Raw genomic sequence first — 16,773 nt, 5'->3', positions numbered from 1 at the left:
GGTAACCACAAAATAACCATGGTTTTGACAACTATGGTTTTCAAAAACCATAGTTAGTGTAGTAAAACCATAATTTTGCTGATAGTAATCAATACACCAAAAAAAAGCCTGGTTACTACACTTTTACCACAATAAAACCATGGTTAATTTTCGTAAAGTTTGTCCCCCCAGACACAAATCCACAGGCACCAGCAGCTCAAAAGTGAAGAGGGGAACATGCAAGTGGTGCACAGAGCAAAAAAAGAACAGTCAGCACTTGCATATGTTGTGGTGGACACACTTGCATAGAGCACCAAGTGATATGCTGCCAGTCCTGCTGGAAAGACTGAACACACACATGTGCACACATTCACACTAAAAGTTAGTTTGATTTCTTTCTAATTCTCCATCCATCCTCAACTCTTGCTTCATTGTTCAGTTTATTTGAAGTTGTTTGCATTTTGGCTCATAATAAATGATGCAGAGTAGATTTGTTTTTACAGAATTTTGTTTTCACACACGCACGCACGCACGCACGCACGCACGCGCGCACACACACACACACACACACACACACACACACACAATGAAAAACCATTAACAATCAAGAATGCATTAATATATGGCGTTATGGCTTTGCAATCAAAAAATGTTGTTACAATGGAAGTCAATGGGGAAAAACACCCACGAACAGCACATGAGGTAGGAAAAAACGAATGCTGCACAAAACTAAAAATGCATAAAAGCCAATATTTTTACTAATCTTTGACATGCGACTGTGAAAAAGGTAGAAAAAAATAAAGTCACTTTTTATATTGAAAATCGGTCATTTCGTGTTTTTCCCCCCAAATCAGTGGCATCAGTAATGAACTTGGCAATTAAAGAGTTAAAATCATGAAATTTTAGTAAACATTTGGTAGTTTTAAACAGTACTGAGGTTGATTAACAGATTTATTCAAAAAATATTATATTAATTTAGTAATTTTAGTACATTTGCCTGCAGTATATTGTTAATTTTTTTTTTTAATTCAAAGCATTTTCCAAAATATGAAATATGTCAATTTAAGATGTCACTAAAAATCATTCCATTTGCTGAAACGCAGAGAAAGTTGTGGCCAAATTAAGACAAAAAACATTACAGCAGTAGCATAACAGTCACAAGTTTGATTCCCAGGAAAAAACACATTTATTCAATGCACTGCACATAAGTTGCTTTGGTTAAGTTAGCATGTTATTAAAAATACTATAATAGTATAAATACCAGTTACTTACCATTTTCATTAATCTGTTTGCATGCAGCAATGCATAAATATTTGTAAAGACAAACTCTTTTAATGTGTATGATGAACAACACTATCTATCTGCTGGTCTAATCCAGACAGTTTTGTATCTTAGCAGTATGAATGCTGATAGAAACCCAGCAGTATATACCAGTTCTTTGTTCTTGTAAAACTTTTACAAGTGCTGAAGATTGTCATTCTAGAAATAGCTCTGACTGATAACTTGACAATGTGCACACAAAGCAAAGCAGGCCAGAGTGTTTATCTGCAATGTGTGAGAATGACATCATGCAATAGTTACGTGTATGTGTAACATGTAACCCTGGGGCATCTGTTGTTCTTGTATGTTTAAGAACTGTTAAGAAATTACCTCCACCCTCTCTTAAGAGTACTGTTACACAAGCTAATACAGAATCGAGGTCTTGGTCTATTCCTATTAATGACATTAAGTTCAACATTGTTTTTTTTTGAGGGGTGTCAGAGAGCGGCTGCAGCAGTCAAAGAAGCAGTGGGACGGGACCAAGACAGAATTTTTATTACCAAATAATTTGTCATTTACACTACATTAAAAATGTATAACATTTATATAGTAAAATACAATTAACTCACTAGTTATATAATTTGTGTAAATGTTAGTAATTCTGTACGCTAGGCTCTAAAAGATGTGTTGCATGCATGTCTCTGGTCATGTTATTTTTCTCTCTGAGTTTGGCCTGTAGTAGCGTGTGCTCCACTACGCCCATCCGAACGTCCATCTGCTCAATCTCCTGCTTCAGCTTAGTCAAACTCTGACGGATCTTTACCACTGGAGCTGCAACACAAAACCCAAGCAAGCATGTTACACCATGCACAAAACAACATCTGCATTAACAAACTACACCACAAACGACATTCCTTATCGTACATTGCCAAAACTTTCCAAAACATTGTGTCGTGTTTAATGTCTGCTTTAAAGATGTTAACTAATTATGGTTTCGTTTGGCCTCATAATTAAAGGGCGCCATCCCCAACCCTCATATTATGTTCCGGGTCAATTTGACCCGTTTTGTTTTTTAAGCTGTCAGATAAACCAGTTAACCTGTGATTTTATTCTTGAAATTTTGTGACTTTTTCTCATTCATGGCCATGAACATGCATGCAAAGTTTGGACATGCTGATATGTTTTGAAGTGTACCAAAATAATTTTGTGACGATCTTGAGGTTCGCGGGTCAATTTGACCCGCATTTGGTTTTGTTCCAAAGCAACTGTATAGACCGAAATTAACCCTTTAACTGGCGCAGCCCTTTTTGAGTGGGGGGGTTGGTGAAAAGGTGATATACACCTTTAAATTAATATAACTCTGGCATTTTTTTGGTTTTTCTAATTTTGGTTTTAATTTTGGTAATTTTTGGTTTTAAAGAAGACACTTCAACATTTTTTAGGGAAGTGTCTGGAGGTGAAAATATTATTTTTTTTTAAAAGCAGTTTACATTTATTTGTAATAAATAAAAATGCAATATAGTATAATTTTTAATACATAAAATTGTCAAAAAACTGAGGTTTGTGCTGGTTTGCTTTGAGGTTTGCTGCATACTTGTGTCACAAATGAATAAATTACAGTTACTGCATTATTATTACTGCTAAAAGGTTTTGAAATATGAAAACTACATTCTTAGACCTTTCCAACAATATATAATTTGTCGTGATAGATTAACATTAACATAGAAAATATTAAAATAAACGTAGGTGTCCCGCTCACGGGACAGCGCCAATTAACGGGTTAAATATATATTTTTAGTGTTTGTTGCTATATTGGTGTTTTACTATCCTGAAATGGGGGTAAAAATGCTTCTCCTCACTCTTTTGAGTAGTGAAAAAGACTTTTACAGACACAGATGGTAAAAGTGAGCTATCATTTCTATTTACAATGTATATGAAATACTATATAAGTTACCGTTTTCTTCCAGACATTTTGTCACTTTTTCTCATTTAGGGCCATGAACATGCATGCAAAGTTAGGATACACTGATGTGTTTTGAATTTTTTTTTTTTTGCACAAATAATGATTTTGTTACAATTTTGATGTTCGCGGGTCAATTTGACCCATATTTGTTTGTTCCAAGCCAACTGTATAGACACAAATTAAATACATTTATTACATATATGTTGGTGTTTACCCTGGAAAGGGAAAAAAGTGAGCTTTTCCTCACTCTTTTCAGTACTGATAAAGACTTCCTCAGACACAGAAAAGTAAATGCGAACTATAATTTCTATTTTCAATGTATATGAAATACTATGTAAAGCAGATTAATTGAGACCCACAGAAAATCCAGAGGTGAATACAGGTGATGCCAGCTGTGCCCCACAAAACATAACACCAAAATAAGCACCATTTGTGTAAAATGCAAGAAGTCAGAAAGCACAGGCTTGATGTGTGCACATCATGTAAACAGTGATTTCTTGAATTTGTACAATGAGCCTCAAGAACAAAAGATGAGCCTATTTAGAAAAATAAAAGCATAATTTCATTTCACAGCAATATTAAATTATTAATTTAGGATGTTTTAAACATAGGTATGTTAAAAAAACATGTTGAATTTAAAATGTTTAATGTTGCAACAGTTTAAATGTTAAAAATTGTGGTTAAATGCATTTTTTTAAATCATACTTTTTAATTTTAAGTGTTTGTAACATGTGACAAAGACTGATACTAAAATGGTCCTGTTCATACCTAATTCCTTCTTGTTTTTCATAATGTGATATTTAAGGAATTGCATAGAATCCAATGCGGGTCAATTTGACCCGCTCCATCAAAATCATCACAAAAATCGAACACAATACAAGGGTTAACGTCTCTTTGCTTTACCAGTTGACGTAATACGCAACACAGACACAACCAATAAGGTAGGAGAAACCTCATGACATTAATGAGAAGTTAATATTCACGCCGTTTAAACTGTGTCTGATGGTAACATTGCATAAGAATACATACAGACAAATGGCCACAGGCAAAAAATACATTTTAGGTGACTGAGGGCGAAGTGACAATACTGTTTTCTTCCAGGAATCTCTCATGCTGGCCCTGGGCAGTCCTTTATGTTAGCCCTGTACTAGTAAAGCAGATTTATTTAGGAGAAAAGCTGTAGACTTTACCTCCATCAGACATGCTGCTGCCTTTCTCTTCCATTTCCTGTTTGACTTTGTCCAGTTCCTCACTGATCTGGAGCACAGACGTAAACAAATGTTGTTTCAGTATTGGTTGTACCACACTGTGATATTATGGGTAGTGTTGTAGTCAAGACCACCTAAACCGAGACCACGTCATGACCAAGGTCTCGAGAACTACAACACTAATTATGGGCATGATTTCTTGTGGCAGCACAAGAAATCATGGGTTCCAGGGAACACACAAACTGATAAAATGTATACCCTGTAATGCACTTTAATACATAACTGTAAACACAATCCTGTGATTTCAGGATTCCTTTAACACTGGCATCCCTATATGGCCCTTTAATTGTTACTGTGTGTGCAATAAAGTGAGTTATGTGAGTGTAATTGTAATATCACACGACTCTTGCGTTATTGTTGTTTTTAGACTAACCTCAGCCAGAATTCTGGTTCTTTCTGTGACACCTCCACTGGCCTGTTGATAAAGGTCCTTCACCTGAACCGCAAAAACATACAGACTATTCAAAAACTTAAGTAACAAGTGACTTTTTAAAAGATTATGTGCTTATGTGATTGTGTTTTGATTGGAGGAAAGTAATAACGTCTTGTGTTTTGATTGGCCGAGATGTTGACCTTGTTGAGTTGTGATTGCGCTTGGCGGTATTCTGAAATGAGATGCTCGAGCTGGGTGTTCAGGTATTTCTCACGACTGCTCACTTTCTCCAGAGTTTTAGTGATGTCTTCCTTCAGCTTAAACAGGCAACCCTGAACACACACTTACATTTAATCTACATTATTTTTGTACATATAAACAACACATGTGATGAAGGTATGGATGACCTTGGCGTCCTGCAGGGATGTGTTGATGCCATCTTGATGTTGATGCATTTGATCGAGGTGAACCCTCCAATCCTGAAATATAATGTGTCACTCTTAGCCATTCAGAAGTTCTCCCTCACACATCAGACTGGACAACACTGCTTTAATATACATTGCAAAGTATACATATATATTTTTTAGAAAATCATCATGATACATATTGTAAATATGTAAAAACACTACGGGTCTCACAACATTGCAGTAAGATTTAAATCACATTTACACCTTACAATAAAAGTAGGATTCAAATTTAGACAACTAGGGAAGTTTGATTTAAATTCAAATTGCTATAATTTCTGCGTTAAGGACCCACACTTTCCCCACAGTGCGATTTATTTTGTTAAATTATAAACATCATACCTTGTTGTCTGTGCGGATGGTGACTTTAAGCTGTGGAAGAACTCTCTCCACCTCCAGATTCCACTCGGCAGCATCGACATCTGACTCCAACACAACTGCAGGTCTTGAACCACTGAGTTCCTGAATATACATAAACAAATACTGGGTTTCTTATAGGAAAATATACCAGTGGGTGATAAAAGCAACTTTCTTGAGACAAAAAAATTATTTCTGAGATGGAAGTAAGCAGATTGGTTATTGCATTCACATGACGGGCCTCTTTGTAGTAAACACAGACAGGTAACACCTCACATATGGTATAACTCACCAACTGTACATAAAGAAAAAAGACACAATTAATTTACACTGCTTACGTTTTGTGATCATATATATCAGTGGTGACCAGTGACTTCTTTTTTCGAGGGCGCACGATGCGAAGTTCATCACAACATGTATGTAGCCCGTCATGTGTGTGGTTTAGTCATTTCAAAATATGTGTTCGGCGTGTCGAGTGATCCTGCATCATGTGTCTTGTCAAAATAAGTGCCTGCTGCAGACACATAAAGGGTTTATGATAAAAAAAGACGCTCAGGTGATTCTCAGAAAATCCAAACTTAGGTGTCCAGCATCAGAATTTTTTAAAAGCCCTTGAAGCAAATTTTTTATTGCACATGTAAGATTAAGGTCTGAACTTACTATAACCATTATTTTTAGAGCATTTAAAAAATATTTCCTATAAAATTATTTACATTTTTTAGATTATCATTATCAAAAATTAGCATTACTGCAACATGATATTACATTAAATATATGCATTTACAAACTCATGTTTCGGTAATGAGAACTAAAAAGTTGTCTATGTATTATAACAAACAAAATTTCAACTTTTATCTGGAGAGAAAATATAAGAACTGCTTACCTGGTAGCCATCTTGAGTGTCACAGTCAATTATGTCCCTTAGAAACAAATTTTTTTTCTAAGGGCTTAAACAATGATTGAAAATTGTTGCGGAGGATGAGAAAATTGGTTTTGGACACATTTATATTCCTTATTATTGTCTCTACATTTACCAATGATCACCAAATACCGCATATTTCTTTACTGTACATGTTTATAATATATAACATGCACAGAAGCTTTTTATTTTTTAGATTTTTTTATTATAAATATTTCCATGTTAAACAACCCAAATCCAGTCATGGACATGCTGCGGTAATGAAAATTTCCCCCTTAAATGTGGAAAAAACAACAAAATTGGTTTGTATGATGTCATTTGAAATCATGTGCAAAAAAGTACATGAAGAGATGTTTGTAACTGTATGCTTCTTATTTTGATAGCATTTACTTTTTTTTATCAAAATGTTTCATGACACCTCATAAGTCTAATTTCGAGAGAATCACCCGCTCGCATTTGCCAGATACTCGTACAATCTCATGCGTAATCAGAGTTTACTGTTAAGGGAGTGTCTTGCGTGTATAAATGGACGCGTGTGCACTTATTTTGACAAAACACGTGATGCACATGGTTCACATGAAGCAACAAACAAATATTTTGAAAACACAAGCAACAGATATGACACCCCGAACACATAATTTTGAATTTGCACGCCTCGGAAGAGCAGTCACCGGCCGCCACTGATATATATAATACTTATAGATCCAGCTGCTGATGCAATGAACTCACACTCTGATTGGTTCTGGTCTTCAGTGCGTCTAAATCCAGCCCTTCCTCTTCCTCATAATCGTCATCCTCCTGCTGAAAGTACACACTTGAATGAGTGTGTGTGTGACTCAGTGTCATTTACTTTGCTGTGTGCTTTACTGTCATACTTCCTTTTCCATTATATTTAATGTGACTCACTGTCATCTCTTCCTCCACTTTACTGAGTGTAAGTTCAGCATCATCTTCTTGCACACAGTCATCTTCCACCTCTACAGAAGGGTACAATGGCCTAATAGAGAAAAGAGGTTTTAACATAAAGTGGGACGGCATCTTACACACAGAAGCCATTGACACATGCCACTACTTCCAGTTTCCAATGGCTCCTCCGCTGACGCAGGTCAGTAAAACTTAGGTCTGTTGGATTGAGGCATGTGGCACTGATAATCATGAATCATCACAGAGTGGCATGTGCCAACAGTAACCGGAAGTGCCACTAGACGAGCCACTAAACACAGTCGCATGAGCCACTTGACACCGGAAGTGCCACTCAACGAGCCACTGTAAACCGGAAGTGCCACCAAATGTAGTGGTACGTGCCAATAGCTTCTATGTTTAAGAGCCATGCTGCTATATGTAAACACTGCTATACTAATAGATTAGAGAGCTGTGTTAGTGTGTGTATAAACTAAGAACAAAGAGTTTGTGAAATATTTGTGATTTTGTAGTGCAAGATAATCTTCACATATTGCTTGTGTATATGTGGGTGTTTGTGCACCTGTTCCAGGTGAACCCTTTGCTCTTCAGTGTCTTTTCTACCAGCTGATCTAGAACGTAGCACACATGTTCTCCAGATCCAGACTTTAGTTTAGATGGAGGGAAATCAACATGGCCACCCTACACACAAACGTACAGTGATAAACATGAAACCCAAATACGTCAATACAAACATCCAAGGGTGTCATCACTGTGCCGTCTCACCAGCGCACGTAGCTCAGAGAGGATGTTGGAGACGGTGGCGTTGGGGTCGTCGTACTCCTGTGGTGTGTCAAATGGACGCCCGCATAGAGAAATCAACCAGGCCGCAATGACACTGAACATATAAAACTGCTCTCCGGGATTTGACAACACATGGGGGCTAGATACAAAATAATGCCTATAACAGACAAAGAAAACAGTTGTTGAGAAACATTTCAGCAGTACACAAATCTTTGCATATTTTTATACTTATAAAAAAGGAATCTTCTAAATGTTCTATTTTGCATTATTATAAAGTTTATCATACATGGGTGATTCTCACGAAACTTGGTGTTAAAAATGTAAAGCATGAAAATGTAAAAATTGCTTAAATTTACTTTTTTTCCCACCAGACATTGAAAAACAAAGTCTGGAGTAAATGGGAACATTAAGTTTAAAACTTTTACTTATCATTTAATACTTTTTGTAACATAATTAAAAAAATTAGTCCTAAAAAATCTCATTACCGCAACAGTCAGAAAACATCAACACTGACATATTTTCAAAATGACATGACAAACCTGAAAGAACATAATTTGGAGATTCTGCACATGCATTTAAAATCAAAGTATTATGCTTCTATTAATTAAATTAACATTTAATAAGCATCTGTTGCGATAATGATAATCAAAATGTCGTGTAAGCATTCTGACAAGACAATATTTCAAATTAACTGTAAAAAAAACGATCTTCCCTGGTAGCCATCTTGAAGTAACTGGTTCATGTGCTTGGTCACTCAAAATCAAACTTTATTAAAATTCTGTATGTGTGCTTAAACTGTTCTCAAAAAGTGTTGCGGAGGATGAGAACATCAGGCATGGACACATCATTTTCCTAATTTTTCTTCATTATTATTATACATGAATATTCAGTAAATATTATGTCATCTAAAGTAGTCTAGAAAAACATCCATTTATTTTTTTTCTTAATATTGTGTTAATTTGATTAAATTACAACATAATGCATGTTCAAACACAGCCGGACACATTGCGGTAATGAGAATTTCAGCAGAAAATGAGATAAAATTTACAATTAAAAATTCTTATGTTGAAATCACACATTGTGCAAGGTAGAACACAGTATTGTGTTAATTCTGATGCTTTTTAATGTTACTATATTACACATTTTAAAGCTAAAATCATTAGTGCCGTGGTGTTTCAATGGTTTAGTGAGAATCACCCACATAATATTCATATAGTAATCATCTCTTCTTTTTTGGCTGACACAAAGTAGACTTGGCTATAAAACGATCTGAAGAACTTTTATATTCTAGATATTTCATTGATTTCATATGAAAAACGTATTGAATCACAGCTTTAACTGTTGCATACATATAACTTTACTGTATGTTTATGTGAGTATGTAAGTGCATTGCAATATGATTATAAATCTGCACATAAAGTAGGTTCTGCATCAGTTGTGTTGGCCTTACCTCGATAGAGGTTTGATGTTGTGTTTGTCCAGAATATGCTTTTCATAATCCAGGATCTTCAGTTTATCCAGAAGATCTTCCATCATTACAAACATCTGATAGACCGAACCGGGACCGCGCTCTTCCTCCTCTGCCATTACTAGACGCGTTTATCTTTCGCTGTGTGCACTCGTTTTCTGGAGTTAAAAGCTGTGTTTTTATCATATATATAAATATGGCTTCAGCGACTCCGGGATGTTGTAGTTACAGTCGCCATGAATTACGTCATACTCCTTCGGCGCCATGTTAGGAAACAAAATAAGTGTACTTTTACTGTCAGCAATGAATAATAAAAGAAAACAATAAATAAACAAGAGCACGGAAAATAAAATTATATTATCGTGGTAGTGATATGGTGATAATCACATAAATAATAATAGACTGAATAGTTTGCGCTGTGAGGCATATAAGAATTTGAATATGCTGCCACCTGGTGCTCCGGAGATGCAACTGCGTTTAGTCACATACATACAACTGTTACATTTAATAAATGACTTTTATCTGTTTATTTATATTAATATTCACTTACTTTAGCTTAGGAGAAAGGAGTTTCTCGTTGTGTAAATAGTTTCACTATTCTCTTTATAAAATTTATGACAGAGTTTATCAGCAGGCTACTTATTGGCTATACAACTATACAACCCATATGGCCCAAAATATGTTTTAAATATATGCAAAATACATTTTGTAGAAAGTAAAGCTTAAATAAATATATTTTTGAATGTGAAAATATATTTAGTTTTAACCTTCATATATTATATTTAAAAATATATTTCAGGGGCAACAAATATATTTCTAATTTTACAAAGCAAAAAAATATTTTTTTCTGGCCAAAATATAAAAGTTTGTATAAAATGTATACGTAAGTATAAAATATAAAAATATAAGTATATTTTTGCAGTTAAAATTATTAGGTATTTCAAACCTGTTATGTTTACATTTTTTACATGTTTATGTCTTTCAATATGACGTGAATATAAATGCTTTAAAATATATTTATTTTCAAAGTATATTTTAAAAAATGGCTAAAAATATATTGGTGATTAATACATTTTTGTAAACATTTCAAAATATATTTTAATACATATATTTCTTGGCCATTCTTTGTATATTTTGAAATATATTTAAATTTTTTTGCAAATATATTTTTTGCCGTATGGGAAGGTTTAGCTATATGTAAGGGTCAAATATCTTCATTAACAGTCAATTTGTGAGGACAGGCTTACTAGGTAAAAATGTTCATAAATGGGCCAGATCAAGTTTTGTCTTTAAATCTATCTAATGCCCTTCAAATTTTGTGAGCTTTAGGGTTAAGGGACAGATAATATCATTAGCCTGATATAAAATCAGTAATGTCAATGACCTCACTGAAATGTCTTTGAAAAACTTTGAAACTATGTATTTTTTGTGATTTAATTTTTTCTACATAATATCATCTTGTATAACATTCTGTGAAAATAACCTTAACAACTTTAATAGATTGTGAGAATTTGCCTGGATTCACAGACAGAGTCCCATATGGTAAAACATGTGTGTGTGAGAGAGATGCGATGAAAGAGAAAGTGATAAAGTGATGGGCAGGGCTGCTCAGCTGTTGATTTGAATTCCAAGATATCTTTATTTGGATGACGGATCAATGTCTTTCACTCTCTCATATATATATATATGAAATATGTCATTATCTTAGTATAAAAACCAAGGCCATGTAAACAAATCTTAACCAAACACACAATACAGTGTAACAGAACACATAAGACACAAAGTGTTTTTTAATATATTAACATTTTAATGTCTTACAAGGTGCCTTAGGTTATATAAAGGATATCTCTTCGATTTATTGTTTGAAAACATATGAACATTCTTCCATTTAACTCTCACAAACTACTTTCTCTGTTTCTCACTTTTCCTTTACTTTCTTTTTTACTTCTGTGGTGATTTCCAGATTTCAATCCTCATGGATACGAGTGGCTCCTTCCTCTGATATTGGACCCTCCCTCTTACTCTCAGTTACCACTTCTGTATAGGTCACGTCTGGGCTTGACTTCCTCCCTTTGGGTGGAGTCACCGCAAGCTCCGCCTCCGCACCCTCTTGGCCCTCAGCAACAGTACGTTCCTTCTTCAGTTTGATACGGAACGATTCTTTATTGGGTGCTTTCTTCGCGATGTTATCCTTCAGCCGCTCTCCGCTCTGCCGCATCTTCTCACGCTGCTCAGGAGGCACAATCTTCTCACCAAAGTGGTTGATTTTGGTTCCAAGCGTTTGGCCTGTTTTACTCAGGCTCTCCTTGGTTTTGTTGAGGTTGTCTCGGGTCTTGTCACGTGTCTTGTTCATGTTCTCTTTGGAGAACGCTGCTTTGATGTTCTCGAGACCCTTTAATCCGCTCTGCTTTAGACGTGCCCCTCGGGATGACTCCGCCTCATCTACCACCATGTACTCTTCATCGGATGATATGTCAGCGGGGACGTCATATTCGTCTGGTTCCACCTCCAGCTCAGCTAGCCCTGCCCCTTTTGGGACCTTGGTGACAGCAACAGAGGGAACTTCAGTTTCTCCCTGCAGTGGCAGACAGAAAAGAAAGATTTACTAGGACAACATAAATAAAACATTTACATTTAGTCCAAAGCGACTGACACATGAGGTAACAATAGAAGCAACTAGAGCAACACAAGAACAGCAATAAGGGCACTAGTCTCATCAAGTCTAACACAGTATACATAGCCAAGGGTTCGTATTTTTTATTTTTTGACAGAGAAGGTACGATAGAAAATAAAAAGGTATTAGCAAGTGAAGGGTTGGTGGAAGAGATGGGTTTTAGCAGATTCTTAAAGACTACTACAGAGTCAGCAGATCTTGTCGCAAAGGGCAGAGCACAGATGGGGGAACCGAAACAGACAGGCACCACAAGCCATTGCTCTGTTACAGAGTGCAGGGGTCGACATATAGTCTGTATAAGCCAGTTACACCTTGGGTGTGCATTATTTTTTAATAATTCAACGGAGTCAATTATTCCGCTTATACTACGCTTACCACACCTCAAGACATCGATCACATGATATATTTAAAGGGATTCGTCCGGTTTTTGTACTTAAATCGCTATTGTGAGTAGGGCTATTTCTTCCTTGTCTCATCCAACGGCTCTTTTGCTTGCTCAAAAAAGTCATTTTAAAGCTGGCAATGGAGACTTGAACAGTTGATAGCATTCTAATGCAGTTATTAATGAAGTTATTAGAAAGAGAGCTAGAGTGACAGAGACACAGAGAGAGAAAAGATAGAGAGCGTGAGAGCGAGAGAGATTGTGTGAACGAAGCTACCATTGTGCGTCTCTAAACAGCGCTGTCATGTTGTTTTTGTTAGTCCGTTATTACAGTTAACTATGTGAAGTGATCTGAAACTGTAATGTGGTCAAGAGAGCTGCCTGGAACTACGTTTGTCAGATTTTCTGTCGTTTCCCAGAAAATAATTGCACACCTCAGAACGTTCATCAGCCAATCAGATTCAAGCATTCAACAGACCCGTAGTATAAGTAAGGAATAATCGACGACGGGCCATTGAATAAGTAAATAATTCACACCAAAGGTGAAAATGCAGCATGACATGAAGCGCCGTTACACCCTGGGTGTGCATTATTTTCAAATAATTCAAAGGACCGGGGTCAATTATTCCACATATACCACAGTTACCGCAAATATTGCTCTGGCGCCTATTTTTAAGACATTTGACAATTTAGGTGTGTGGTTATCGAAAAATAATGCATACCCGTGGAACATTTCTCAACCAATAAGAGTATATAGCATTCAACAGACCCGGGGTATAACTGTAAATATTACTGTACTGTCTGTAATATTTACATTTTATTAATTAAAGAAAAAAACAAGATATAAGAAAAGACAATAACCGAACATTGGACCAAAGACATAACAAAAAGGTGTGCTGGAGGGCAAGGTGCGGTTTCCCGGACAGGGCTCATCCTAGTCCCAGACTAAAATGCACGACTAAGGGACGGTTTCCCGAACAGGGATTAGACTAGTCCTATACTAAAATGTAAAATAAATAAATGAATGAATGAAAGAGTTGTCAGCTTGCATATCTTAATCGATGCCCTTTGTTCTGCCTCAAAATGCACACAAGTAATGTTTTTAGTTAGACATGTTTGTTAAAACTAGTTATATTTCCTAAATAACCTAAGGTCTAGTCCTGGCTTAAATTTATCCCTGTCTGAGAAACCACCCCTGAGTTGCCTTAATTTCAAAACACCTTGCACTGACATATTCTAACATATATCAGTACCATTGCTTTGTCTCAAAATGCACATCAGTATTGCTAAGGTCTAAGGACTTTTTGTAAAAACGACTTAAATGTCCTAAAATAACCAAGGCCTAGTCCTGGATTAATTTAAACCATGTCCGGGAAACCACCCCCAAGGCACCGAGGAACCACTGATATAATCATTGCTCATACCATATGTCAGCAGATGTCTATTTAGACTACTTACATTTAAACATATAGCAGTGAGCTGTAACTATTTGTGTCTCTTATCAAAGCATTGCTCACATTTCAGGCAATTACATGTTGCTATTCAAGTCATGAATAATGTCCAGTTAGAGTTTACATATAGTTGCACCTGTTACTCTGGGAAAGTCCGCCCTGCCTAGCCTATCCCTTTCTTTCCATTTCCCAAGTCTCAACCACATACATGGGCACGTCCACAGTCTTTTAAAATAATGTTCAATGCAAGAATTGGTTAAAATCTAATAGAAATCCTCTTGCAATCTAATTTTCTGGATTTACACAACCATTGAGACATTGGGGTGCACTGGGTTTATCTATATACGGCTAAGCTGACTCATTTCCTAAATTATGTCTGAAATAATTTGTATGGTGAAATTCTTATCACCATGTCTACATGCATTCTTCCTGTGTTGTCTTTGAGTCTCCCTTATGTGTCACGTTAGCTTTCTTTGGTTACTTTACATGTCGGACACACAATCTTTTCCTGTCTATATGGAGCATTCATACATACACAGACATTTATTTTGAATGCATACATATGGATGTGCATATACAGTATGCATGCATGCATAAAGTTTCTATTCAGGGAGTAACTTTAAAGTGACTTTTCAGCTGTGTGGGCGACTCTATATTAAGAAAGCTCAGAATACCACACACGCAAATACACACTTGTATTCAGACACTGTGACAGCCTAATTTCACCTAATTTATTAGGGCACTGTTGTGTCTCATATTTACTTGTTTTCTTTTATTTCTTGATGGTAAATTCTGGACTGCAATGTAAGGATTCGCATGAAGTAAATGACTGAATACTAGGCCTATATCACATATAGACGCTCTCAGGCCATAAGCTTACATTCAGTATTTAATTTAAAAAAAAAAATTGGTTAATATTGGGAAACTACTTATTGATGTGGAAGTCTCATTCTCAAAATTAGTGGTGTCTATATCCCTGTGCCTCTTTTTATTTCTTCTAGACTTTCTGGAAGTCAACACATTCAGACTATCTTTATATGACACCCCACAGAAATAAGTAGCTAGTCAGCTCCAAAAAAGTGCGCCCCCTATTGTTTGTGCAACAGGTGTTAAGTCTGATACGACAAAGCCAACATACTGCCAAATCCTCAATTACCCATCACACACATGCAGTGATTTAAAGGTGTGTGTGTATATGCCAATGTGTATACCTGGTAAATAACGACTCTGAACTTGTTACGCGTGAGCAGCTCATCCTGTGTAGTTTCCACCTTCTTCACACGCACGTTCTGCTTCTCCACACGTGAACGCACTTCTTTAACGTGTGTGCTCACGCGGCGGGCTTTCTGGAGCAGTTTGTCAACGGTGGTCGCTGTGGCAGTGTGGTCGCGAGTCAGCTTGATCAGCTCTGATTGGACGGCGCTGACCGAGCTTTCGAGCTGCTGCTGCCGTTCCTCCATACGCTGCTGACTGGCCTGGACGCCATCGATGATCGTAGACACACGTTCCAGCAGAGAAAGAATGGACAGGGCCGAGACAGGTTGCCCGGATTCGTCCTCGACCCCAAGTATGACATCACCTTTCTTTTCCATCTCTGACTGACTCTTTTACACGTCCCCGAAAGTACAGCTACAGGGCCAGAGACGGGTACGGGGCCAGACAGAATCACACACAGAAACAGTGAAGAGAGAAACTGACACTCCAGAAAGAGACCCCACTGGAATCTGACTAACCCCACCCCTCTGCATGCGCGCACACACTCACATACATGTATGCATGGATATAAATACAACTGTAAGGGGATACTAGGAAATTTTTGGAAGCTGCATCACATCAGCTGCATAAGAGCTTGAAAGCCCCTTTAATTCATACATCCATTTGCTGTGCATGCTACATTCAAAATATAAAATGGCAGTAGCATTGCTATCAATTCATTTAGATTACAAATATGTGATGTAGGCATTCATGTGTGGTGAAGTCGATTTACTTTTATAAATCTGCTCCCCTGTGGCCTACTGTCATCCGAAGCCAACAGCTGCACCCACCACACACACACACACGCATGCATGCACGCACACTGAATGGTCCTTGGAGGTGTGTTTTTCCACATTAGCATTTGACTTCTGACCTTACATTCAGGCAACCTAATATTAAAAACTATGTTTCCCAGCATGCACCTTGACTGAAAAAGTGACATAACCTTTAAAATATGTAGATGGTAGCAGTAACATTAAAACCTACAAATAACTCACAAAATAAATAGAAAACAAAACAGAAAAGACTTTACAAAGTTCCCCTAAAATTCCCATTACTTTAGAAGTTTAGCTTTTAGAGAATGGGATGTCTTCAAGTGAAAACAAATGAGAAATTACAGTACAATTAGACTGTTTATCTAAAAATGCAGTGAACACTTTCAGTCAGTGCCGGCAGGATGACATATTTTTGTAAGCAAAACCCGGAAGTGAGTTAGCATTTTAGCACTTTCGGTTCCATCGTTCCAAAGTACAAAGA

General features: G+C 36.6%; 2 protein-coding genes across 2 annotated transcripts; both read right to left on the bottom strand.

The window, feature by feature from the left end:
* Positions 1-1,771: 1,771 nt before the first annotated feature.
* ift57 (intraflagellar transport 57 homolog (Chlamydomonas)) lies at positions 1,772-10,123 on the bottom strand. The gene is made up of 11 exons (XM_055203238.2): positions 9,738-10,123; positions 8,270-8,444; positions 8,067-8,185; positions 7,490-7,580; positions 7,313-7,384; positions 5,650-5,769; positions 5,251-5,322; positions 5,044-5,175; positions 4,844-4,906; positions 4,393-4,459; positions 1,772-2,070 (listed from the first exon to the last, which is right to left on the bottom strand). The coding sequence occupies exons 1-11, from the start codon at positions 9,872-9,874 to the stop codon at positions 1,892-1,894; spliced, it is 1,227 nt and encodes a 408-aa protein (XP_055059213.2). The 5' UTR covers positions 9,875-10,123; the 3' UTR covers positions 1,772-1,891.
* Positions 10,124-11,539: 1,416 nt separating this feature from the next.
* On the bottom strand, positions 11,540-15,988 carry cavin4a (caveolae associated protein 4a). Its single transcript, XM_055203237.2, has 2 exons — positions 15,474-15,988; positions 11,540-12,330 (listed from the first exon to the last, which is right to left on the bottom strand). Exons 1-2 carry the CDS (start codon positions 15,852-15,854, stop codon positions 11,722-11,724), a joined length of 990 nt encoding a protein of 329 aa, XP_055059212.1. The 5' UTR covers positions 15,855-15,988; the 3' UTR covers positions 11,540-11,721.
* Between the last annotated feature and the right edge of the window lie 785 nt (positions 15,989-16,773).

The sequence above is a fragment of the Misgurnus anguillicaudatus genome, chromosome 2 (genome assembly GCF_027580225.2).
Source record: "Misgurnus anguillicaudatus chromosome 2, ASM2758022v2, whole genome shotgun sequence".
NCBI classification, from domain to species: Eukaryota; Metazoa; Chordata; class Actinopteri; order Cypriniformes; family Cobitidae; genus Misgurnus; species Misgurnus anguillicaudatus.
This window is presented reverse-complemented; position numbering and strand designations above follow the sequence as displayed.

What these genes read in the sequence shown, in the direction of transcription:
- cavin4a (XM_055203237.2), bottom strand. Translation starts at nt 15,854, where the DNA reads ATGGAAAAGAAAGGTGATGTCATACTTGGGGTCGAGGACGAATCCGGG. An exon ending in TCAGAGTCGTTATTTACCAG is followed by an intron (nt 12,331 to 15,473) that starts GTATACACATTG and finishes CTGCCACTGCAG; the next exon opens with GGAGAAACTGAAGTTCCCTC.
- ift57 (XM_055203238.2), bottom strand. Translation starts at nt 9,874, where the DNA reads ATGGCAGAGGAGGAAGAGCGCGGTCCCGGTTCGGTCTATCAGATGTTT. An exon ending in AAGTGGAGGAAGAGATGACA is followed by an intron (nt 7,385 to 7,489) that starts GTGAGTCACATT and finishes GTGTACTTTCAG; the next exon opens with CAGGAGGATGACGATTATGA. An exon ending in AGACCAGAACCAATCAGAGT is followed by an intron (nt 5,770 to 7,312) that starts GTGAGTTCATTG and finishes ATGTATATTCAG; the next exon opens with GAACTCAGTGGTTCAAGACC.